A 26278-nucleotide genomic window follows, 5' to 3' on the forward strand; every position below is an offset into this window, starting at 1 on the left:
CTTGACCATAGTATGAGAGGCTTGACTTGTTGACTTGTCTTCTTTTGCCACGTAGGATTGACTGCGCCACGTGGGCATCTTGACTCATGCTTAAGAAATGTTGACTTAGTCGTCGCCGCGTAGGATTTACGGTCCGGCCCATATAAGGATTTTATTTTACTACAACGGTATGTAATCAAGTCAATAGAGAAGATACACAATATTTGAGCTTGCAAAAACATTTAATTATTTCTATCCATAATTACATGGTGGACCTTCGGAAATTTTTACCTGGAAATGTTAGTAAAATTATAGTTGTTATACAATAATAGAATTTTTGCTGACAAACTTAATGATAGTATCACTACTACTCAACTTATATACTAGCACGATACATGTGCTAGTGGACTAAAAGAAGTAGACTACATACTTAAAGAAAATCGTACTGTATGTACTTTCATTCATTCTCATATGAAATAATCCACCGTATGTATCATCTAAATTATTTGTGCCAAATCAACACATGACGTGATCTTAAGGTGATAGACTGACACCACCAATTGAGATCTTTACAGGAGTAAATTATATGTAGACTAACTAGCCATGCAGGAGTAAATACCCATGCATTGCTACGGATAACAAATATACCACATATTGCAGATAAACTAGACTAAAAAACCCATTATTATATATTAGTGAAACTTGCTACTCCCTCCGACCGGTATTACTTGTCTCAAATTTGTCCAAATACGGATGTATCTATGTGTAAAAAGTGTCTAGATACATGTAATAATTCGACAAGTAATTCCGGCCGGAGGGAGTAATAAATTTATCTCAACTTTGGTGACAAACATCTCCACCATCTTAATTAGTATCTTGCATATTACATTACACAGAGCTGATCATGAGTTCTTGCTAACAATATAACAAGGTGAGGAGCAAGCAATTAACGGACCGCCTTCACTTATTGACTCTTTCATAGGAGTAAGGATAGTCAAATTAGAGAAGTTTGGTATTTGCACACTTTCACAAAATTATATTTAGCTCACCATGCAAACAGTCTTCTTCTGAAGGCAATGGTTTTGCTGCGGTTTCAAAAATAAGGTATATATGTATAAGTACTCACACAATCATATATTTGCTTGCTGGGAGTACGGAGTACAAACTAACCCAATCATATGGACATTAAAAAAGAAGGAACAGCGCACATATAATACTTTGTAAATCTAGCTAGAGCCTGCTTGAGAGAGAAAGTCAACACAAGCTCTCTCTCTCTCTCTCTCTGTTGTTAAATATATAGATGAAGTTTTGGACATATATAGGCACAGGCTTCAGTACGTAACTTGGATTGTTTGTTTTCATACTGAAATGTTAATTAAAAACACAAACATATGATATATATTAGCAAAGCACTTTATGTGACTAATCCAATGAAAGTGTATCACTGAGTCACAGTACTGAGACACCCATCTGAATTGTTTTTTTATTATATGTAATATTCAAAGCAGGAGAGATTTGTGTGCACACTTCATATAAATGACATCGTCCAACAAATATTTAATCTGCTCTAAAAAATGGTTGGTTGGTTATGAACTTTATGCGCAAAAAAAAAGGATTGGTTATGAACATAAAGGATGCAGCACAAAATTCCTCAAATGTCAATATACACTCGGAACAGAAATGAATTAATAATTAAGTTAGCTTGCCAGTAGTACTCAGAAAATAATATAAATTAATCCTCCTCAACATATGCATGAGATAGCTTGCCAGGAGTACCAACTAACCCAATCACATCCAAATCAATTAAGACCGGAGAAACCAAGCACATGGATAATTTGCAAATTAATCTAGAACAAACCTTACTGAACTTGATAACAAAAATGAACTTCACTGAACACCGTGCCTTTGATGCGCAGAAATGCTACACACACATTAATTGGACACCGAATTAATCATCAGATCGAATCGATCCTAGAAAATTTACTTAATTCCCCACTTAATTCCGCCGTGTCTTCTTCTCCTTCTTCGTGGATCGTAGCGACCCCCCTCTTGTTCCACTAGCTACTCCTAATTCTGCCACTAGCTACTCGCCTCCTCTAAAGATTCAACTTTGTGTGTGTGAGAGAGAGAGGGGGTAAAATGTTAACTAGAGCTAGCTAGTTCTTGAAATACTGCCTGATGATAAATCGACAGCTAGATAGCGTAAATCAAAACTGCCTGGAGCCGCTGTTATTATTATCGGGCCTATCCATGGCGTCGAACATGAAATGACCTGCGGCGGCGGCGGCGGCGGAAGAGGAAGCAGCAGGGTGGTCGGCGCCGGCCTGGAAGCCGGCGGCGGCGCCGCGGGAGGATGCGGCGGCGGCGGCGCGGTCGCCCTCGAGCTCGCGGAACTTGAGGAGGTACCTGCGCATGGGGTCGACGTAGTCGTCGAATCCCAGGGCGGAGAAGGCCCAGCAGACGTCGTCCCCGTTGACGGTCTTGCGCTTCTCCTTGTGGCACTTGTCGGAAGCCTCCCCGGTCACGAAGCTGATGAACTCCGACACGCACTCCTGCATCGTCTCCTTGGCCTCCTTGGAGATCTTGGCGTTCGGGGGCAGGATCTGCTTCATGATCCGCCCCACGTTCGCGATCGGCAGCAGCCTGTCTTGCTCCTTGATCCCCATCCCCTGATCCTGCTGCTCCCCTGATCCGCCTCCTGCTTCCAGCAGCCGCCGCTCCGGGCTTCCGCCGCCGCCGCCATGGTAGTCGGCCATGGCACAGAGCTTGCTTGCTAGCGACCTTCTTCTTCTTCTTCTATATCGGGCAAGCTAGCTAGCAGCTGGCTCGATCTTGCCCCTTTTATACTGTGGCTACTGTGGGTGGGAGCTGGACTGGACAGTGGACACTTGTCTCGGCGGTGCTCTGGCCGTGGTGCTTACACTACACTTGTAAGTGAGGATCGATATATCGAGTAGGAGGAGGAGAGTATAAATGGCATATGCTGCTCCTGCTTGCTGGCTGGCTTCTGTTGGTGGCCGGGGGGTTGAATTGTCGCCGGGGGCATGTGGCCCCCCCGGGCTCTGATGGCTCTCTGTTGCTCTGCCCGTAGGACCGAGCTAGCCAGCCCTCTCTGCAGCCTGCAAATAGCTAGCTACTGTAACCAGCTAGGCTAGCTAAGCTAGCCGGTCGACCGGATCCATAATCTTGCATGTCACACGTGTCCCGGGGGGCTCCTTGTTTCTGGCTGGTTGGCTGTGTTTGGGTTTCCGTTTGCCTTGTCTCTAACATGCCCGGCCTGCACTTAATTAGCTAGTGTAGTGTATGGCTCTCTAGATCTTGGATGTGTTTGGAGATAGGAGAGGTCATTGTCGGCCTGCAGTCAGTATGGCTCTGATGCATTGGTGGACTCACCGGCGGGCGGACGGTCGACAGTAACACATCCTTCCGTAAGGGTTTCCAGTTTCGGACTGAAATTTGTGAATTTCGACGAATGTCAGTTCTTTTGGAGGGGTAATTCTTTCTGTCAAATTTTCAGTCTTATTGGAATTTCGTGCGCCTTTCAACTTCAGAACAAGCCCGCTCGACTTATTTTGTGCATCTGCATCAAAATGATGCACACCGACATATTTTAATTGATTTATCATAAAACCTGCCAAAAAAAAATACATTGATCCAACAAGTCAAAACTATCAATCTATGCCTACAAGCCTGATTAACGAATGCGTTCTAGTCGCTATTTTAACCCGTTTGTTTTGCTGCTGAAATTCCATCCAAAATTTGGTTTGAATTTTAAATTTGTCACTTCGTCCGAAAATAGGGCTGAAATTTCCAGAGTTCACGAAATTCGGTACTTTCGGACAGGGTCCAAAAAACACATCCGAAATTCAAAACCTTATTTACAACAACGGCTAGCCTCTGGACTCTGATTGTCTCCTGCAAATTAATACTAACCATGCATTTACGGTCCATGTCCATGCACAGGGAACGGAGGACCTAGCTAGGTCGTAAAGCTAAAGCTAGATCACGAGTTACAACACTACGCTGCAGACTCGATCCAGATCTGTAAACACAGGGCAGCAGCCAGTACTAGCTACTACTGAAGGTGTTTACTCGATGTAGAAAGCTAGAGCCAGACGTACGGGTACAACAATTAGTAATTCTTCGAGCGATATCCGCAACACGCAAGATACATATAGAGATAGATCAATTAAAAATTAGATGTTGCACTTAGCACGTAAACATAAGTACGCCTCGGTTTCACGAATGCGATCGATGTGTACTTATATGTGCGTGTTATACAATATATTTTTCTGTATTATATATTTATATACTCTGCTTATATATATATAGTACTATGCTGTGTGCATCGTATCTGATTTGGTATATTCTGTTGAGCTCCAAGGGGCGAGGAACTGATGCATACATCCATCCCGATGATGAGTTCATCTGATCGACCATGAACACATATTCATTCAGCTACTCATGTATATGCCGTGTGGCCATCTGGATCGAGCATTGTTCGTTTCTGCCTAGTGGAGGGAGAGGATATATATTAGACAAGTGTACATATATATAATGGGCGCGTGCCTGCTAGCTGGGATAAAATCAAGCGTGCCTAGCTAGACAAAATTGCGCGTCCCGGTCGGTCGTTTGACCACGCCATACATGTTGGGTGAATCAAGACAATATTAATCGATCATATATATTAGGGTTTTAATTAGAACCTAACCTCTAAAAAAAATATTACCGCGACATCGACGATTTCAAATGTATTTGTGGTGACGGTGACACGAATAACCCCGTCCTTTTTACAGCACAGCATAGACGATATATACATACTTGTGGCTCTCCAAGTCTTGACATGCTCTCTTCACGCGCAGCTTAATTTTGACTTCTCCTTTTTCATGAATAGGTCAACAATAATTTACAGAATTACGATATCGGGAGTACTTTTTTATGACAAATAGGGTGATAGTATTTCTCATTTAAGTAGTATTTTTTGAGACGGCACATCCAATGAGGTCAGTGACGACACGGATGACACCATCTCCAGATCAATAGAACGGGGTTTTCATCCGAGGTTAACACAACCCCACAAGCACCAGCCCTGAGGTCAGTGACGACACGGATGACACCATCTCCAGATCAATAGAACGGGGTTTTCATCCGAGGTTAACACAACCCCACAAGCACCAGCCCTGATGGAAAGGACGGGGAAGACAACAGAAGACGACGCTAGCTAAGACCTCCAAGAAGAACTTGGATGCGGTGATGTGGCACCATTTCATAAACCATGAAGGGAAAATTGAATGGAGGAGGCTACGAAATGAGCGCACACCGGTTGACATGTAAGCGCACATAGGACTTCATTTATTTTTTGAACAAACGGTATACTTGAGCGTTTTATTATTACTAAAAACTGTACTAGCATTTCACTATAGCGGTTTATACCTTTGTGTTGTGCACTTATAGGTGACTAGGATTTTTTTTAAATCAAGTAAATGAAATGAGCAAATTAAATTGTTATATTCATATAACCACGATGAAAACAGGAGACTGTCCTGGAAATTAGTGGGGTGTCTAATCTCATCGTTGATGTCCGGCAGTTGTCGTGGGTACTTGTCGTACCATACTGCTTTTTGTATGGGAGAGGATTAGCCATACATAAGGACCTGCTTTGTTTAATTATTCAAACTTAACGGAGGTGCGTTCTACTCACTAACTCTTTTGCTTTCTTTTATAACCTAATTAACTGTCCAGTGAGAGCAAATAAGACTAGGTAAAGACATAATTAAACAATCTTGAACTTACTCACTCTCGATCTATATATATCCATAGAAAGTACACATGGTACAATTTTCTGTCCATGTTATGTGTCCCACTTGTGACAAGCTAGCTAGAGAGAGGCACACCTAGCTAGCTTATTGCTTGGCATCATATCCATGACACGTAATTAAATACTACATAAATATATAGTGGCCAGCTTTACCAAAGGAACACACATCGATCTATGTGGATCTCTGACTTGATTGTGCAGCCAAAAGGTTGCTCGAGCTAGGAGCGACTTGTTAATCTGGACAAAAAGGATGGTTCTAGCTAGTGCTAGCCTGCTAATTCACTACTAATAATTCCCTTCCCCTGCTCTGCTTTCTGCCTAAAGATGCCATATATGACCACTTCATCCATCCATAATTCCATACTGATCTCCCTACTTTGTCATGACGACTTTTCTTCAGACAAAAAGCTTCGTTCTTTCTGCGTATATTGAAAGCTAGCCAAGTCACAATTTGTTTGTGGTTCCCCTTGTAGACTTGCATAATTGAGATCGCACATACATTTAATTAATCTCCCGCTGAAATTAAGCAATGGCAGCCTATTCACAGGGCATCTACCCTACATACAAATGCCATTAACACTAATTTTTTTTCCAAAACCCAAAACAAATTAAGAATAACACCAGATCACTCTATATACTGGATCGAGTAGTTCATAATTATCCCCCAAATGTACTGGAGTACAATAAAACACGCATGAACCGGCCGGGACACCGAAGATCGAGGCTGTCTTTTGCTTGGCCGGTTTGAGAAGAAGGACATGGTGAACAGTGCATGTCCTGTACTAGCTTTGCTAACTTTGGACTAATCACCCGTCCCACTAATTTAATCACCATACTTTCCTCGATCGCGGCGACATGGAACCCGGGAGCTTTAAGACCAGTGTACTGCACGGATGCATGGCTGAAATAGAGTACTCGCCGGTCGTACGTAGAGACAGGGGCGCACGGTCTCCGATGCATGCAGCAGCAGCCAATCCGGGGGCGAGCCAGCTCAAGCGCTAGTGCACATGTGTCGGCCCCTAAGTGGCCCGTCCTGTTCGGACATATGGAGTCGTGGCATCTCGATCGTCTGTGTGTCCGGCGACCGGTTTTAATTTGGGCCGTCCGATTGTCGACAGGTTTGATCTCCGATGAAAATTTTATTGTAATCCAGTTTCGTTAAAGTGATTCTTGGTGCTCCGTTTCGTAAAAGAAGAAGTGAAATTCTTGGTGACTCTAGAACTTTCAGACTTTTAATTAATACCCCGTTCAATATTAAGTGTCGAAATATTACATGTATCTAGATTTTTTTTAGTCATAGATACATCCATATTTGGTCAAATTTAAGTCACTTAATATGGGACGAAGCAAGTTTCTTCTCTCGTCTCTAGTGACCGGAACTTTTTGTTTTTACATACAGTACATATAGTTGTTATTATAAATTGGTTAATTGGCGTTTGCATGCCCTTGCGGTATTTTAAGATAAAAATGGTACTAGCTAGTATAAGCTGAATTTTCATACGGAGTATATAGAAAACGGGTAATCCCGTAACAGACCAGTTAAAGGAGGACCAATTCCTAACACTCATCTGGTCAAAAACTCAATGCTCCAAGGAATCAGCACTTAAAAATAGCATACGTAGGTAATGACAAGGAAGCAGATACCTTGTCGATTTGATTATTCCTCCATTTTCGTTCGTGTTGGTTCCTTACTTTAAGATCTTGGCCAAGTTGGAGCTAGTCCAGATTCAAGGAATCTTGCGACGAAAGGGATCTTCAGAGTTCAGACGCGGATCGAGGAATCCATCACCCATTGAACTCCAGCAGGAAATTAAGTAAGCGACCTTTAATGCCGGCACACAATAGTTAGTTGTACGTACGACCGAAACAAAGAGGTAACTAACCTCCATATATTGCACATGGACTGCTGCAATGAGCGCACCCATGAAAAGCTCTGCAAAAAGAGGACAAATATTTAGTGTTGCACAAGCTATTAATTAACAATACCAACTGGTCTAAGATGGGGTCTGGAAAGACAAAAGAAAAACCTTTCAAAAACAAGAACTAACACAAGAGCATGTAGGCTAGCTACACACTGATCGAGTTGATAAGCTTGCAATTGGCTAGTGAACCTGGACAATAATTTGATGCTGGTGCTGGCTATGGGGGGGAATAAATTATTCGTAGGAGAAGCGATCGAGCTACTAGCTATAGCAGCTAGCATGCCATTTGCATCTACTAGGGTAAGAAAACAAGATTCCAGGTATATAAAATTCTTTGGGACTTCCTTCTAAAAAATAAGGGTTCTCTGCAAGTTTGTGTCTGTGTTCTGAGTCCAGATGATGGACCAAGAAATTAAAGAAACCTCGGAGGCAGAGGTTTGTTGGTCTGCGTCAGGTGTGCCGATTTGTTTGCATGCATGATTGAACCATAAAATATGGGGAAATCAAGGTTTTTTAGGGACAAATCTTGGCCTCATCTATTGATAAAGATGATAGCAATTATACACCGGCTGCCGAGGAAACCCGCCGGCAGTTCCATGTTCCCTTTGACCATGCACGTTCGATCCATGCAAGGACCTCATATTCGTGAGACAACAACAAGCGACTAAGCCGGCAGTTACATTTTTCCTAGGGTACCAAGGTCTTTGACCCTTGTTTTGTGCTCCTTCCGAAACTCAAAAGCTTGACGATGATCAATAAAATGTGCGAAGGCCCCCACCGGGACGGGCACCAAAAGATGCGATGATCTCCCACCAATCCTCGAAGCTCAGCTATGAACACATCCTACAATCTGTGGCACATGGAGGTTTACATTCATTTTTGAATAATCGGCACTTGCTCGAAGATGAGGTACACGGCTATTTTCGATTGACGACAGATGACACCAATAAACTCGATGGGACCCACCTCCTTCATACCTGGTCCATGGAGGCGGAATGCCGAACTAATTAATTTGCGTTTGGATATACCCCCAAGGCTTCCATAGATTTTAGGACGACGACAAACTCGATCCCAAGTAACCTTGCATTTCCCGAGACGCGGTCAATACCATTCTATGGGAAAGCTCGACGACACTTGTCGTGCGTGTGCTTTTGTGAGGGTTTTGTGGCGGGCCATGGAACTCCTGGAGACGAAGTTAAATCGGCTGTAGCAAAAACGGGAGTGGATTTTTATGAGAGAAAAAAACAGATGCGCCGGAGACCCTGAAAAAAATTTGAGGTACGTGTCCGCATGCGTAACGTAAAAAAGAACCATCTAGATGTCCATACAAATGCACATGCATCCCGTTAGTATATATAACTTGTATACATGCCCGGATAAGTGCCACTAATTTTTTTCCATTATAATTAAAATGCAATTTTATTAGCCACGATTTTTTTGAGCAACACACTACATGACCTAACACTGAAAGAATAGCATCGGTTAACGTGACACCCATGTCAAGTATAGGATTTGAACCAAGAACCACAACTAAGTTAGGCTGAGTGGACATTTTGATCGAGGACATGCACACAAAGCAGGGTTACTCCAAGGTCCAAGGTACTTGCATGATTCGGCAGCCAGGGAGCCAACCAGAGGAGAGAGAGCTCTAGCTAGCCAGGGAAGAAAGGATGGAGAGGAGTCCGTGCGTGCTCTTCCCGAGTTGGCATGTAAAAAGAGGCAGGCACACGTCCATGTCGTCGCATGCCCCATCTTACGGATGGCACCGGACCGGGGAATCAGAAAAACGTGCTCGCCCTGCTCCGGCAGCCTGCAGGAGCAACAGTCGTTTCTGCTGCCGACTGCCGACTGCTGCTGTGGATGGATCCGTGGGGGTGGGTGGGCCGCTGTTCGGCCTGCACAGCGGCAGGGCTGCTGATTGGGCCGAGAAAACTGCACGCAGGGAGACCGGGCCCAGCAGGAGGGAACCACATGTGCTGGAATCGGCATCTGATTCGCTCGCCCATGAGGCCATGATGCAAGCACGCGTGCATCATCACACAGCCCCCGTCCTGCATCCTGGACGGTTTCTCTAAAATCGTTGGCGCATTCACAGTAGCTGGTGTTTATTTTGAATGGTATGTATCGAGTTTTACCAGTACCAGGAGTTAGTTCAGCTCGGGTCGGGCAGTCCAAACATACAGTATACTACAGGTAGCTCCAGCAGGCGACGAAGATGTGTTTCTCCCGGCCCCCTGATCGATGTTTCTAGAACGATATCTGAAACTTTCTGCCTCAGGCCAGTTGCCCACGCCGGGCTGATCTCGCAGTTAACACGGCGACAAACGGGCAGTAAATCCACCTCGGCCCACCAAAAACTAATTCGAGAGATGATCAGGAGACAAATCTCGACACGTCCTCCTTTTTCTTTTTTGTTTGGTTACCTATGAACTGTGTTGAACGGCATTTTGACAATTACCAAAATTGGAACTCGCAAAGTTGCAAGGACACATAGTATTATCATTTGCGTGTGCTTTCTTGACGATTCTCCCAGACACTAAAGGTCCCTGCATGTAGCCATGTAGGGCAACAACAGGGACGAGGTAAAGTAAACACGATGCACGTTCTTGCCGGGCCACTCGTATCGCAGGGTCAGCTAGCTGCCGGCGCAGAGCAGGCCGGGCCAGAGGAAGAGATCCCTGTATACTCCGGTGAGATCCATTTGCAAGCACGCTTACATACACCACTGTGACTGCACAGTCATGCGGACCCGTGTTGTTCAGCGATTCGTATTTCCTCCGAGAGACGGCCGGTTCATGCTACTCCAAGAAATTAATTAATTTACAGTAGTTTCCTATAGGGTCGTTCAGAAAACAGAGGTGAGATAACTAACGCCGGCGGTGCTCTAGTGCCTGCACGGCCGCCAATAATCTCTTTGTTCACGAAAAATTAACATAGCGCAAATAAGAAGCTGCGTGGCAGCTTCTACATAGGACAACACATTGTGAAAGCGACATCAGCATTGACCAGGTCCCCGCCGGCTGTGTGTCAGCAGAAGGACACAACGCAGTACGGAGCTGGCTAATATGCTTGGTTTAGGTGGGGAGTTTAAAGAGACACGTACGGTTTAGACCGTTTGGTCAAATCAAACATGTGGTCTCATAACGTACGGAGCTGCCTAATATGCTGCTCAGATTTACCTCTTGTTTGATGAATTCTGTTAAAATTTAAAAGCAATGGAGGCTAGCGTGTGGCCAGACGGCCTGCAACGCGGAAAAAGAAGATACGACGGGTGGTGATTTGGTGAAGAACCCCAGAAAGCTTGAAGCTAAGTTTTTTTTTTTGAAACTCATGGGCCCTGAAAGGATGCGCATACATGTTTCAGCTAAAAACCCCAGCTCCGCAGCAGCTTCCATAATGGGCCAACAAAAACGATTTTATGGGCCTCCAAACAAGAAGACGAGTGATTTGAGAATCCAGCTAGTTGTTTCCGAATGCGCCAACAGAAACCTAAAAAAAGAGATGTGATTACAGAGTTGAAAGTGGTCAGGATACGGAAGAGAAATTATTATCTGGCCGGATACGGATAGGGTATATATGATATGGTACAAGCATTATCTGGCGGATACAGGATTATCCGAAATTATAATAGAATAATCCGACTCTAATAAGTCGGATATTATCTGTTTTTACCAACGTGTTACATGCAGCTCACTAGCCTAGGGTGCCCGTCCCAGGAAAGCTGATATCAACATATATCCTACTCCAACATACTTCCAGCGTGTTTGTTCGTGATCTTAGCCACGGTTTGATATCTTGGTCCACCATAAATGATGGCTATGAATTTTTTTGTTATTACTACTATGCAAACAATATCCGTCCATCATAATCCGTTTCCCATTCGGCATCCTTCCGCTACCGTACCATATCCGTTTCCGCATCCAAATCCGTATCCGCACCGTTTCCGAATCCAATATGTACTATGAGTACTATCCAACGAATCCGATCCGGTTTCATCCTTAGATGTGATTCTGAAAAGCAAAAAAACCCTGATATAATATTTATTTTTAGATCCCCAAAGCTTAATTACACGTAAAAAGAAAACTGATAATACGAGTAATATTTATTTTTTCTTTCTAATCCATCAACGCAGAGTCAAAACCCGCAGCTAGTATCCACGACCACGCCGCCGTCCCGAAACCGTACCCGTTGCTACCTTCCTTTTCCTCTTCCTCTCCGGACTCCGGAGTCCAGCCGTCAGTCCAAACCCCCCAAAATTCCGAGCCAATGCGGTCCTAAAGCCTCCTCCCCTCTCTCCTCCGCGGCCTCCAAACCCTAACCCCTCCGCCTCCCCTCTCTCGTCGCGTCACGCCGCCGCTTATCGCCGTCGCCCCATCTCGTCTCGACCCCGTCCCCATTCCAAACCGAAGGTACGAGCATTCCCGTCATCCATGATTACTTGAACTGGAAGTTAAACCCCCCACCGACTTCCCCGGAATTCTGGTTGCACGCCCGCCTGCCGCAACATCTAGATCCGCCCTACGGAGATGCATCCGGACTCTAGAGATTGGTTGATTTCGTTGTTTGGTGGCGAGCCCTTGCTTGGACTGTCTGGCGAGTTCGTTCTGGTATCTCCGTTGTTATCAGCGCTTTAGTCTGGTTATTTTGTTCTGGGATGGATGCTCCGATCCGACTAGTTCGTGGCGTGTTTGGTTGCTGCCTGGTTGAGTACTGATAGCAGTTTGTATGCCAGAATTCTGTGCTGGTTTAAGTGAACCCTCATGTCCCCTGGTTAGGTCGTCTGACCCTGTTATTTTACTACGGATGTCAATAAATGCTGAATTATGGTTTAAATCTTCTAGTACTAGTTTCCCTTATTCCGCCGGCGTATGAACGATGTAGATGTCGCTTCTTCTGGTTGTAAATAAATTCGAAGTGCAGTTCGTCCTGGTATTTCCGTTGCATGGCTCATTATTAATAGTTAAGTTTGGAATATTTGTCGAAACGTATATTCGAAGTCTCATGATCCTTACAGTTGCAGCATAAATTTTTATACGGCCACATGGGTGGGATCAAACTGTTGTTCGGTTGGCATATTAAAATGCATAGTGGTCCTCCCTGGGAAGCTCTTACTTGTAACATAGCTCTCTATCTCCGCTCAAGGGATCAGGTTTCGGACTTGATTCAGTAAATTCTAGTAAGACAGGGCAATGTTGCATAATCTGGTTCAAGCCGCTTTCGCCAGTAGTTCCGTTGTGGCTTTCGCTAAAGCTATTGTCCTCAGAGCCATCTTTAGAAATACGATACGAACCGATCTATCGTCTCTATACGATCTTTAATACTACCTCCGTTCCTAAATACTTGTCGCTGTTTTAGTGCAACAGCGACAAGTATTTACGAACGGAGGGAGTACTTCTCAATTCTCATTGGGTGGGGCCAAGAGGCAGTTTTGTTGCACGCACGGAAGGCGTTTGTTGAATAGTTTGTGAGGAATCAGCGCACACTGAACTTTGCCGCTTCCGCTGCCCCTTTGCGCTCACAAGTGGTATCAGAGCGTGGTTATATCAATAAAAGGCACTAGTTTGCAGTTTGCGTGAAGATGTCAACTTTGGAAGTGAGCAAGTTTGATGGCAATGGTTACTTTTGGTTATGGAAAGTGAAAATAAACTCTGGCTGAGAGCTTCTGGACGTTGTGTTAAAATGAAAAATTGAAATTAGGTGTATCATTTTCAGTGTAGCCTACGACCTGCAGCTTTATTGAGTTTTTTTAGGAAGCTAATTTGGATTGTATTATCGATATAGGAATATATGTGCCCAGGATGCCCTTCCATAGTACTCCAGTATTTATTGGATGGTCAAAGTATTTATTCCTCTTGCAGATAGTTTCCATTGCTTCAGTTGGGTATGAGCAAAGCAGTAACAATGGACGCCCATCTCAGCTTTGAGGATGGCTGGAGGGTCCTGGAACAGGGGATCGTGACATGCTCAAAGATTTTGGGGGGTGAAACTCGTACAAGGCCTACTGTGGCTGAGTACATGAATTGCTATGAGTACGTTTCTGTCGAATCACCCTGTAATATGCATCTTAACTATTATTCATGAAGCACTTAAACTTGCTGCTCATCATGTGTTCCTCTACCTTTTTCCAGTTGTGCTTATCGAATGGCTGTCCAGAAAACCCACTATTGTGAAGAGATGTACGTTGGTTACAAGAACATTCTTGCAGATTGTGTTCGTGCAATGGTACTTTGTTAGTCTTTGTTTCTGTTTCGCAGTTTTTTATGGCTAAGGAAATATTTCTATTTCCAGTTTTTCCCACTAGATCAGATCTAGTTGACATGGTATTTGAAATTCTACATAGTTCCAACCAAGAGTTCGAGTGGTTGTGTCAATACTCCGCAGAATCATAGTGTTTCTCTGCAAAAAAAAGGTTAATATCACATTTGCTCAATCTACAACTAAGTAGCAACCAGATAATGTGAAAACACATGGTGTTGTGATATGTCTCCCCTTGTTTGGGGGGTTGTTGCAAATGGGAAACTTGGGATTTGTTGGGGGGATCTAGACCCGCAGTGGGATAGATGTAGAGAGAATAGATTGATTCTTCTTGCTTGCTCAAAATGAGATACAGTGCATCCCTAAAGTTTGGATGTTTTGCCTCTTGACCTTTCCTAATACAGTTGGACTCCTTACATTTTTCCCAATACAAAATCCCCTCCTAATTCCTAAACCGGTTTAGCTTACTAAATCTGCTAGCCGACTCCCTCTCTGACCCAAATTCTCGAACTCCTAGCCAACTCCAACCCTGCCTATTCCGATTTAGTTTTCCCTAACAGGAGTCTGCAACAGAACTCTTCATTAAAAATAATGTATGAATCTTATGATGCATGTTGAAAGAGCTCTTTGATATCACTTCTGTGTTATTATTTTATTTGGTCTACAGCAGGCATGAATATATTATATATGATAAATAAGGAGTTGAGTGCAGAACCATCATGATATCAAAATGCCGATTGTACGTTTTGATATGCATATATAATTTTCATGTATTTGTCTGCATCACATGCTAAGCAATCCCCTTTCATTAGCATCAGAGGTATACATCCTTCTCCCTTTGTTAACTTTTATCTCACTATTTATTTACTTAGGTTTTACCCCATCTATCGGACAAGAGAGGTGGCCACTTTTTGGCACAGCTTGTGAAAATGTGGTCAAACTATTGCACCATGGTCAAATGTGTATCTGGCTTCTTCAGCTATTTGGACCGCTGCTTTATTGAGCAAAGAAAACTGCCTTCTCTTGAAGACACTGCTGCTACTTCTTTTTTTGCTCCGGTGAGTGTTATGCAAGTAGTTTTGCTCCATATTCCTTTTTCTTTTGTTTATAAGTTGGATACACATTTATGTAACTAACTTTTATTCCATTTATCCTTTTGCTAGGTTTTTAACTTCTTCAGTAATGAAATAACAGATGCTCTACTGACTTCGGTAATTCTTGCATAGCCATCTTTTCATTCCTTGTTAAGTCCATTCCTTCTTTTTTTTTTATGGAAAATGGAAGCAAAGTCCATTCCTTCTGTATATATAACATAAATAATTGATTCAGATTCGTCAAGAGCGTGAAGGAAGTAAGGTTGACATGGACCTCTTGAGGGGCATTATGCGTGGCATATGTCGTTCTGAAGTGAAAACAGCAATGCAAAATACTGTTATTGAAGATACATATTCTTACTACTCCAGGAAAAGTTCTGATTGGATTGTGCTGTACCCTCTGCCAGATTACCTTGCCAAGGTTACTACAATAGTACTTAACATGTCATGGAGTCAGTGCTACATCTTTTGTTAGTTTCTGAACATTTTCTTTATATATTGTCTATAGGTCCAGGATACCATGGAGAAGGAAATTGAGAGGCTGATGCACTATCTGTGTATTACTGAGAGAGATAGCACAGAGCTCTGTTTGAAGGTTCTTCTCACTTAAGAAATAAAAAATATGTTATCAGTATTTAAGTGTCCCACCTGTTTCCAGTAGTAGTATGTGGGATTTGTTATTGCTTCTCATCCCATGTTATTTGATGATTCCTATTCTGTTTCAAATTTCTATGTCCTTTGTACTTGTTACCAGCAATATAGTGTTGCTTCACAATAGGTTATGTGATTATTTGTGCTATAATGGAATCTATGTGTCTGAAGACTGTAGATACATAAGCAAGATAACGATGCTATGATATGCTAGAATTAGCTCATGTGTTAATTGTCTGAGGTCACTTAAATTCAGCTGCTTGGATCATGCAAAATGATACTGCTATATATATCTGATCCTTAAACTTCCTCCACTCCTGTTGCAGGTTGTTAGTGCTCCATTGATGCAGACTTATGACAACTATGCAAGAGAGAAAAATATTGGTGGCGAACTTTTGATTCAAACATACAAGGTGAACTCAGTTTCACTCTCATCATCGTTTGATACTTGATATTCTGTTTCTGAATTACGTCTAACCATTTCTTTACTCATGCCAGACTGTGGAGGATGATCTGCTGGCCAGATGCAGTCGTTTGACAATTGACAGTGGCTCAGATAACAGTTCTGCCAGCTACATGGGGTAGAAAGGAAGGGCACTTTAGCTAACATTCATCTATAACCAAGCATACATACAGGAGTTTCAGAATATAGGCTACATCTGAGGGAAATTCTTTTGCAGCTCGTTTTTGGTACTAGTAACTTGTTGACCGGGAATCTTGTTAGCAAGGTTCGGTTAGAGTAAACTCTATATACTGAATCCGCAGGGGATACCTCTCACTCTCTAGTGCAGTTAAATGCCGTCTTTTACCCCTTATGATCAACTGCATTTGAAATGTATAGAATTGCAGATTCTTTCATGCAGCCTATTTTGATCTTGATCTAGCTAATATTAGGCAAGATAGCACCCACCCTCTTAGTGGCCAACATTGTTGCATGATGCATATGTATGGACAAGTGTGGGGGTTCGACAACACCATGAATGGTGCATGGCCTGTGTGCCTTTGCGTACTTCTGATGCTGTCTATGGTTGAAGCTTGTTTACTTGTCTCGTCTATGACTAGATGCTACTCCGTTGTCTTTGAATAGCGACTGCCGTGCACTTCCTACATTCGTAAACTGTAGTTCGAAGTACTGCATAGTTCAACTATGCTCTGAATATTCCCAGTTTTTGTTCTTGCGTAGAGCCTGTTCTTTTAATCACAAGTCTAATTCTTCGCTTTTTTTAAGACTTCTTTTACAATGTTCCATGATGCATGGATCTTAATTATACCTCTGACTTAGGGTGATTCTCACTACATGTCAATATTTTTGTTCCCATATTTTAGCAAGTGGTTCGCCCTTTTCTCTACTTTTATTGGGAAAATGTGACTTGATGGACATATTTCTCTTGCATGGTTTTTCCTTTTTAATTGTCAACAGATTAAAAGAATGGTCATAGATTAAAGCTCTTTTATCTTACTTTTGACGTGAAAGGCGGCTTGCAATGGGTCGTTTTCCAGAAATAGATCAGCTGCAATAGACAAAGGAACCATACTTTTGACTAGCAAATTGTTGCTCGATCACTGGTAATACCACACAAAACAACACTGTTGAGCATCTTAGGAGCATTGGCTGCATCAGGATTTTTAACTACTACTCCAGCTTCCTGTACTACACACGATCAATCAACCATCCATCTACGTTCATCATATAGGTCTTGTTGCTCTAATTAATCTTGGCGAAATCGAGCGTCTTCTTGCCCTCGAGCTTGCTGGTGACATAGTGCCTGCTATACTCCCCATGGTTAAACCTCCGGTACCTGCAGGGTTCCCCATCGCCCAAAAGCTCCGGCATCGGCCCCAGCTCAACATCATACGCCGGCGCGTAGAACGTGACGACGGACAACCGATCCCGCCCGGCTCCATCGACCACCGCCCGGTGCTCGACGCTCTTGTACCTGCCATTGGTGAGCACCTCGAGCGAGTCCCCAACGTTGACGACGAGCGCGCCGGGCACGCCGCCATGTCCCACGGGCACCCAGTCGCCGCCATGGCGCACCTGCAGGCCCCCGCCGGCGCCGTCCTGCTGCAGCACGGTGAGCGCGCTCCCGTCCGAGTGCGGGCTCAGCCCCAGCACCAGCTCCGGCCGCGGGCACGGCGGGTAGAAGTTCATCCGTACCGCCTGCACCGCCTTTTCGCCGCCGAACATGCCGCTGAAAGTGCTTCTCTCGAGGCCCAAAGTCTCGGCGATGTGGGAGAGGAGATCCAGGCAGAGATCCCTGATCTCCGCGGAGTAGTTTTCTAGCGTGGTGGTGAAGCTTGCAGGGTTGGTCGGCCAGAGCGCCGGTTGCCGGATGGACTGGGGGGCGACGCCCAGGGCCAGCATGTTGCACCAGTCCAGCTTCTGGTCGGCGGAGAAGACGAAGGCGTGGCCGTACCCTTGGATCCCCCCCGGCGCCATCGGGTACCGGGACTTCTCTTCCAGCGGCAGCATGAAGAACTCCCGCGCTAGCTTCGCCATGTCTTCCATTAGCTCCGGCTCCACGCCATGGTTCACCACCTGTATGTACAAATTGCTTTGCCATGGCGATGTCAGTAATGGATTTATTTGTACACGGTTTTATGCACGGTCGATCGTTGTTAACTGGTGATGTTGGATTGGCGAATTTTGTTTGTATGCGGCACCTGGAAGAAGCCCCAGTCCTGGCAGGCGAGCCTGAGCTTGGCAAGCTCCTCTGGCGCCCCGCGCCGCAGCTCGCCGGCGTCGATCACCGGGATCTGCTTGCCGCAGAGGTTCACGCCGTCCGGCCGGTCGTCGCCGTCCCTGATGTACCGCTCCGGCACGGTGTCCAGGCACGCCCTCTGCAGCTCCTGGACGTCGTCCACCTGCCCGATCTCAATCTCACTCTCTTCCTCCTTCTGCTGCTGCTTCGAGGAGCACACGGCAGAGGCCATTTGTGAGACTAGCTACATCTACATGAACTTCATTTCTGGTGCACATACATATAGGGCGTGTCATCAAGATTTGTCTTGGCCGTCCAATTCTCGGTGGGGGCGGCCGTGTGGGGCTACCATTGATCGCACTAGCATTGCTCGTTTGCTTAATTGCTGCATGTTGCTGCCACTGCTGGTGAGCAGCGAGCTCAGCTCACTCAGCCAGTGACAGTGTGGTTACCAGTATTGTCATCATCATCATCATCAGTCTGATCTGAATCCCAGGGACCGGTTGGACATAATCACACAACCGACACGATTGATTCCGGAAGGTTCAGAAAATTGTCGTGCCGGTGAAACCACGGCCAGCTCTGCTTTGTGGATAGGATCCAGCGGCCGGCAAGTCCACCGTTGAAGGCAAAAGCAGAGGAGGCTGGTGGCAGGCAGAGGGCGCTTTAAGCCTTTGGTTCCCTTTGCGAGCTTTTTCTGCTGCACGATTTGATTTGGGAGCTCCTTTATGACGCAGGACGGCAGCAGCTACTACTGTGGACTGTGGTGGATGATGTTTGCTTATTTCAGGGTGGGGTTTGTGGAATTGTGATGGTGAATTAGTCTAAGATATCTCGTGATGATTGGGACTTGCATGCGTGATGTGGTGTGGTTCATGACTCATGTGACAGAGCCTTTGCTCGCTACCGGCATTTTGGGCGGGGATTAGTACTTGGAGAGAAAAGCACTGAACAGTCAAAGTTTCCGGGTTTTTTTTTGGTGAGAAACTTCAAAGTTTCCGGTTAGGAGAGACGCACCTTGTGTTGGTTGGGCTCTTGGCTTGGCTGACCCAAAATGAGCTTAAACCAAAAGGCAAAAAAAAATGAGGTTGGGGTTATCGTTGGGCCGATAAACTTAAATGCAGTTCTTTTTCTAAAGCCGGCCATTCGTCCCTTTTTCCCAAAGCCCAAAGCAGCCATGTTTTTTTCCCCTTGCTGTCTTCTTTTTGACAGCATTATCCCCTTCCCCTCTGTCTCTGGGTGTTCCACCTTTTTTTCTCTCTCTGTCTGTCGAGAAGTCTTTTTGTTACACTACTGTTTCATTCTCCATCCTTTTTGCTCAGCGTCTCATCACATTTTTTTTGAGATGCTAATTGTAATTAGTACCGCTTCATGTTCATGTTTCAGACTCTATTCGCCCTCCTTTTTTGTCTGAGATCAGACTATCTTTTGAGTTTTGCCAGCAGGAACGATCTACAATTTTAAGTCGTCATGACGCTTGTTTGCACTTTCCCATTAGTCCATCGCGTGAGGGAAAAGATGCGATTTAGACGAGAGATGTGAAAAACAATGGAGTGACAGTATTTCACTCATTTAATTCTTGCAGCAACGGTTAGAAAGTATATACTTTGGGAGTGTCTAATTCTCAATCGTCTAAGATATAGTTATTTCTCGTTCGACAATTGCAAGCATCCAATGAAGATTTTTTAATCTATCGGACTTGCTCACTCCGTCCAACAAAAAAGTCTCAAGTTTTTAATTGGATGTATCTAGATATGACTTAATGTATAGATGCATTCAAATTTGATCAAAGTTGAGACATCATTTGTTGGACGGAGGGAGTACATTAATTTTACACGAATCTTAATGATTGGATCAAAATGTTGTTATCATCGACTAAGAAATAGTTATTTCTCGGCCGCCTAAGGAATAGCAAAACCGTCGAAAATGGAAGCTTTTATCGATCTCAATGTTATATCGAGCAATACAATCACATAGTATCACACCCTGGCCTCTGTACCGAAACGCACGCAACCAATGTTAGAAAGTATTTACTGCTCAAGTTGAACGAAACGGAAGGACAATTGCACTGAATCATCCGCTAAGAAATAGTTATTTCTCAGTCGCCTGAGAAATAGCAAAACCGTAAAAAATGAAAGCTTTTATCCATATCAATGTTATATCGAGTAATGCGATCACAAAGTATCACACCTCTGGCCTCTGCATCGAAACACACGTAGCCAATGCTAGAAAGTATTTATTGCTCACGGAAGGACAATTGCACCGAATCATCTACTCAGTCATCTAAGGAATAGCAAAACTGTCGAAAATGGAAGCTTTTGTCGATCGCAATGCATTATATCGAGCAATACAGTATCACACCCTTGTCTTCTGCGCCAAAATACATAGCCAATGTCAGAAAGTATTTACTGAGTATGTACTGCTCACGTCGAACTAAACGGAAGGAGAATCGCACCGAATCGCGTCAAAGACACCCACCACGCCAGTACGCCACCTACTTATACACGGAGATAGTATGACAGCTCCCATCACAATCAGCGTGCTTGAATGCTTGATCAGATAACCCATAACCCATCTCGATTTGGGAGCACAGGGAAATTAAAGGAAGAATCCGCAGAGGCTGTGCAACAGCACGGAAGAGGCAAAGGGGACGCCCCAGACGGCAAGAGCAAGGACTACAGTAGCAAGGGCACGGCACATGGATCCCGCAGCAGTAAAGCTCTCAACTCTCACACAAGTTACAACTCACAAGCAGCGGAGCGGGGACGGTGAGTCACAGGAGCAACGTTCGTTGGTTGCCTTGTTTGCCCCCGGAGAAAACCCTTTGATTCCTCTCCGTCCCGGCGATCGCCAACGACAGCTGCCTGCAATGGCATCGTCCTCCGCCGCCGCCGCCCCGCTGCTCACCCCCAAGCCCGACCCCGACGCGCCCCTGCCGGCCCCCACGGTCGAGGTCACCCCCGAGCTCTGCGCCGCGCTGCGACGCGAGCTCGAGCGCTCCCCCGACGACCTGCCGGACTTCGTCCACGGCCTCCGCCTCGCCCAGGAACGCCTCGACGCCATCTCCGCCTACCTCGTCTCCGCCAGGCCGCCTATGCCTCCGCTGACCGCCACGCCGACCGCCACGACGCCTATGCCTCCGCCGGCCGCCACGCCGCCTATGCCGCCGCCGGCCGCCACCAAACGGCCGCTGGTGGCACCGGAGGCCTCTTCCTCGGCCGCCGCCAAGGGCAAGAGGCGCGCGCGGGGCACGGGCGCCACCGAGATGGTGCGCGCCACCGTGCCCGCGGGGCCCGACCACGTCCACGCCCGCAACCTCGTCCGCCGCGCGCGCCTCATCTTCGAGGCGCTCCGGGTCGTCTACCACCGCGGCGACGCCGGCGCGGGCGAGGGCGCCCGCAAGCGCGCCGACCTGAGCGCCCTCAGCGTCATGTTCGACCGCGGGCTCGGCCTCTACCGCGACGTGCGCATCGTGGGGTCCATCCCGGGCGTCTTCGTCGGCGACGTCTTCTTCTACCGCGCCGAGCTCTGCGTCGTCGGCCTCCACAACCATGTCCAGGGCGGCATCGGCTACATCCCCGCCAGCGTCGTCAGCAAGGGCAAGCCCGTCGCTACCAGCATTGTCTCCTCCGGCGGCTACCTCGACGACCACGACGGCGGCGGCGACGTGCTCGTCTACACCGGCAGCGGCGGCCGCCCGCGCAACGGCGGTGAGCACTTCGCCGACCAGAAGCTCGAGGGCGGCAACCTCTCGCTCGTCTACAGCTGCGAGTACGGCATCGAGGTGCGCGTCGTCCGCTCCCACGACTGCGAGGCCAGCCCCAGCGGCAAGGCCTACGTCTACGACGGCCTCTACAAGGTCGAGAGCTCCACCTACGGCCCCGGCAAGTCCGGCCCCGACGTCTGCAAGTTCAAGCTCGTGCGCATCCCCGGCCAGGGCGAACTCGGCAGCAGCGTCTGGCACGCCGCCGGGGAGCTCGGGAACGCGCTGGCCTCCGGAATCCGGCCCCGCGGCTACCTCTCGCTGGACCTGTCCAAGGGCAAGGAGCGGCTCCGTGTCCCCGTCTGCAACAAGGTGGATCAGGACAGCTCGCCCCTGGACTTCGAGTACATTGCCCACCCTGATTTCCGGGCCGCCCGAGTGCCCAGGCCGGTGAAGCGCTACAAGGCCTGCCATTGCGGGACGACGTGTGGTGCTGCTAGGTCGGCGGCGGCGGCGTGCAAGTGCGTCTGCGTGCGGAAGAACGGCGGAGGCCCGGTGTACAACGCGGACGGGACGCTCGTCAGGGGAAGGCCGGTGGTGTACGAGTGCGGCGCCCTGTGCGGGTGCCCCGCGGCGAGCTGCTTGAACCGGGCGACGCAGCGTGGCATGGAGCACCAGCTGGAGGTGTTCCGGTCCAAGGAGACAGAGTGGGGCGTCAGGACGCTGGGCCTGATACAGCCGGGCGCCTTCGTCTGCGAGTACAGCGGGGACGTGGTCACTGTCGACGACGGCCAATCGACGGATTGGGGCTGCTTCGTCGACCCGAGGAAGTTCCCGGCGAGGTGGAGAGAGTGGGGAGATGCCTCTGCGGTGCTGCCGGACGAGGAGGGCCACAAGTTCCCTGAGCCGATCACGGGGCCGGGGTACGTGCTCGATGTGTCCCGGAGGAGGAACTTTGCTGCCTACATCAGCCACAGCAGCGCCCCGAATGTGTTCGTCCAGTTCGTGATCCGTGGCAACGAGGACGAGTCGTTCCCTCACCTCATGGTGTTCGCCATGGACACCATCCCGCCGATGCGGGAGCTGAGCATCGACTACGGCATCGATCAGCAGGGTTGATTCTCGGTGATCCTTCGTGGCCGGCAACATTCTGAAGCTGAGAATATATACGGCCGGTGGTGATCTCTCGCTGGAGGTTAAGATATATAGATAGTGTTAACTGCTAATTGTATCTGATGTGGCAAAAAACAACTTCATATTTAAGAACTCCGCACTGTGATTCATGTGGTGGAAGCAAACTCTCCGAACCTTAGTCACCTCCAGCTGAATTTTGTGACTCCTTTTTCTGCCTGGTTTTTTGCTTTGTTCCCATCCCAGTTCTGAAGCTGAGAATATTTCATAGTAAACCTTTGTGTTATGTTAGATCAATGTTGACTCGTTGTGCTATAGTTCGGAGCAGAGTAATTATGCCTGGCAAATTGTGATAAACAACTGTCTAATGGTGGATTTCATCAGGTCAAAACTAAAGCTACAATGTATTCAAATTTGTTCCATTCTAGATGAATCCAAACTTACTTGTGACTTCATACAAATTTGTTCTGTCCTCTGTTCTATTGTGACATGCTTCTTTTGTTTCATGTAAACTGTGGATGTGACCTGAAGTTGACTACAGCAAATGCCATTGGTGAGTTGTCTTTAGCATCAGTTGTTATTTATTGATATCATGTACTATTGTCATTTATTAGTATTATTCGTGAATTTTCTGTACAGTACAAACTGAATGTAATCTTATTTTCGGTTATCCGTTTTTCTTTTGGCTTGATTGCTACAGAGTACCATTTTGTGCAGTCTTCGTTCCAGAAGAAAAGTTGTTGATACCATATGTTCACAGTTTTTTTTAATCGAAAACTGTATATTATTAATATATTTATAGTGTCGCAGGTATAACTGTCGCAAACTATGACACTTATGTTTGCGGTACTCTCCCTCACCTATGTCACTTATGTTTGCGTACTCTCCCTCACCTTTCTGTTTATATCTATTTCATTAGTTCTACTCTGTGCATTCTCCATGTGCATATCTTCAGATCGCCTAAATGCACAGCTCGAAGTCATTCACATTGCATCAACACGGCTCTAAATTAAATGCCCCACTGTCGCACCGTCCTGATGCTCGCTGGCTGCAGTGTTTGCTTGTGTGTATAGGGACAGCATAAAAATAATGTAGCAAGGGTGCGATGCATAGATCGAACTGTTCGGGTATTGTGCCAAAAAGTACCACTGATGTTTCCGTTTGAACCATGTCATCCAGATGAAACGCTTGCCTGTTGAAGATGGTATTTGGATTGCTCGTCGAAGACAACTTGACACAGAGTATGTTCTTGATTTCATTGTTGAAAGGAAAAATGTGGATGATTTAAGTGGCTCAGTTAGAGACAGCAAATACAAAGATTAAAAATTAAGGCTGAAGGTCACATCTGAACTAGCTTTGACTTTTGTTGTTATTATTATATAAACCTTCTATGTTAAATTTTCTGCTCCCATGTTAACTTCCCCGTTTCCTGTTTATGATTTCAGTTCCTAACTGAATAGTGACAGGAAATCAGGTGTTGTAGTTTTCTTCTTTGTTTCTTATGATAAATCACAATCAGTAGTTGTGGCAATGCAAAACACTGTTTTTGTGACGAGCCAATGCTCTATATCTCAGTTAAATTGATGGTCGTTTCATGAGCCTGTTTGGCATTAGAGACATCTATAGAAGTTAGACAAAGAACTCAATGTAACTTGCATTGGATATCATGTTTATTTTAGAATTTTATCGTAAAATTGATGTGTAACTGTGTTCAGGACGAGTTTTATGCGCACATACTACGCCAGTAACTAATATGGCTTAGTTATAACCATAACTGAGGATCTTTTCCGTATGGGATCCGTATTCTTTGTTATGCTTAATTGATAAGTATGACCCATATTGGGCAATGCATCGGTGAAGGCCGTCAACCGTCATTCTTGGGAGACTTAAGCTTGAACCTGTAGATTGTGGATCTCTTCCCAGACAAATTGTGTTTCTTGTCCATACCCTCACCAAAGTGATTTATTCGTATGTGAACTTATGCAGGTATAGGTAACCCCGCACCAAAGTTAGCTTGCTCATCAGTTTTGCATGCAAAGCAGGTTCCATAGGTGAGCTGCTGCTTGTGCTGTTGTAGATCTCTACCCAATTCTTTTACTCACTGGCTCAGGCATATTCCATGTTTTTGTGTCCTCCTTTTCTTTCAACTTACAGAATGGTCTTTCACCAGGCCCTTTCAAAGACTGAAAGTTTCAGAACATGTGAACATGTAACCACTTAAAACAGGCCCCCCTTTTTAAAGTTACGTCTATGTGTAGAATCCGAGGGGAAGGGGATAATTGTCTCAATTTATCCCGGCCTGTTCGCATGGAACTGGAAGTAGAGAAGGCAGTATGAGCCGAAAGCCAGAGCTTTGCGGGAGGCGGTTCGTGAGAAGTGGACGCTGCCGCAAGATTCTGAATTCAAACGGTCCGGACCTGACTGGGTTCTGCTGTCTTTAAGTAAAGAGAAGGAAGAGTGTAGGGCAAAGCTGATGCTAGTGTGGTGGAGGGCATGGCACTGGAGAAATGATATCATTTTCAGTAAAGGAGACGCTTCAGTTACGGCGTCTGCGCATTTTCTGTTCAGTTATGCCGATGCTATGATCTGCCTGAGAGATCATATTCCTGCTCCGGATCTTAAAGGGAAGAAGCCATTGTTCTCTGACAGTTCTGGAAACCAACCCCCAATCGTGACAAAAAATTCTGAGTGGACTCGGCCGGACTCAGGCTGGGCCAAGCTGAATGTGGATGCCAGTTACATACAGTAGGGCGATTGTTCGGGATGCTAATGGAAAAGCCCTTGCCTGGGACGTGATTGCAAAGTGACCAAGGACCCTGTTTGTTTGTTCTTCTGTTTCAGCTTTTGGTGCTTTTAGTCCTCTTAAAAGGAGTTATTCCATTTACACGCGAAATTGAGAAGCACGTCTGGAGGTTCCCGCAACTTCAGCTTCATGTATAAACGCAAAAAGTATTTTTTAGAGAAATATAAGCATTAAAAGCTGAAACAGAATTCCAAACAAATAAGGACTGAGCAAAGCAGCG

At 45.9% G+C, this 26278-nt stretch overlaps 4 protein-coding genes across 6 annotated transcripts; 2 read left to right on the top strand and 2 right to left on the bottom strand.

The window, feature by feature from the left end:
• Window positions 1-1752: 1752 nt before the first annotated feature.
• LOC100833879 (nuclear transcription factor Y subunit B-1) lies at window positions 1753-2979 on the bottom strand. Its single transcript, XM_003567397.4, has one exon. The coding sequence runs from the start codon at window positions 2733-2735 to the stop codon at window positions 2187-2189; it is 549 nt and encodes a 182-aa protein (XP_003567445.1). The 5' UTR covers window positions 2736-2979; the 3' UTR covers window positions 1753-2186.
• Window positions 2980-11879: 8900 nt separating this feature from the next.
• Window positions 11880-16780, top strand: LOC100845168 (putative cullin-like protein 2). Its single transcript, XM_003564976.4, has 9 exons — window positions 11880-12128; window positions 13578-13748; window positions 13848-13941; window positions 14847-15032; window positions 15138-15185; window positions 15304-15489; window positions 15577-15663; window positions 16046-16132; window positions 16218-16780. Exons 2-9 carry the CDS (start codon window positions 13603-13605, stop codon window positions 16302-16304), a joined length of 921 nt encoding a protein of 306 aa, XP_003565024.1. The 5' UTR covers window positions 11880-12128; window positions 13578-13602; the 3' UTR covers window positions 16305-16780.
• A 455-nt stretch (window positions 16781-17235) lies between these two features.
• LOC100844860 (probable 2-oxoglutarate-dependent dioxygenase ANS) lies at window positions 17236-18768 on the bottom strand. The gene is made up of 2 exons (XM_003564975.4): window positions 18384-18768; window positions 17236-18258 (listed from the first exon to the last, which is right to left on the bottom strand). Exons 1-2 carry the CDS (start codon window positions 18651-18653, stop codon window positions 17425-17427), a joined length of 1104 nt encoding a protein of 367 aa, XP_003565023.1. The 5' UTR covers window positions 18654-18768; the 3' UTR covers window positions 17236-17424.
• A 2197-nt stretch (window positions 18769-20965) lies between these two features.
• On the top strand, window positions 20966-26058 carry LOC104582943 (histone-lysine N-methyltransferase family member SUVH9-like). 3 transcript variants are annotated; one of them, XM_024459346.1, is made up of 4 exons: window positions 20966-23808; window positions 24435-24496; window positions 25242-25306; window positions 25410-26058. In XM_024459346.1, the coding sequence occupies exon 1, from the start codon at window positions 21120-21122 to the stop codon at window positions 23241-23243; it is 2124 nt and encodes a 707-aa protein (XP_024315114.1). In that variant the 5' UTR covers window positions 20966-21119; the 3' UTR covers window positions 23244-23808; window positions 24435-24496; window positions 25242-25306; window positions 25410-26058. The 3 variants fall into 3 exon arrangements, with proteins under 3 accessions (XP_024315114.1, XP_024315115.1, XP_024315116.1); XM_024459347.1 differs by having other exon boundaries at window positions 25426-26058; XM_024459348.1 differs by having other exon boundaries at window positions 25514-26058.
• The last annotated feature ends 220 nt before the right edge of the window (window positions 26059-26278 follow it).

The sequence above is a fragment of the Brachypodium distachyon genome, chromosome 2 (assembly GCF_000005505.3).
Source record: "Brachypodium distachyon strain Bd21 chromosome 2, Brachypodium_distachyon_v3.0, whole genome shotgun sequence".
NCBI classification, from domain to species: domain Eukaryota; kingdom Viridiplantae; phylum Streptophyta; class Magnoliopsida; order Poales; family Poaceae; genus Brachypodium; species Brachypodium distachyon.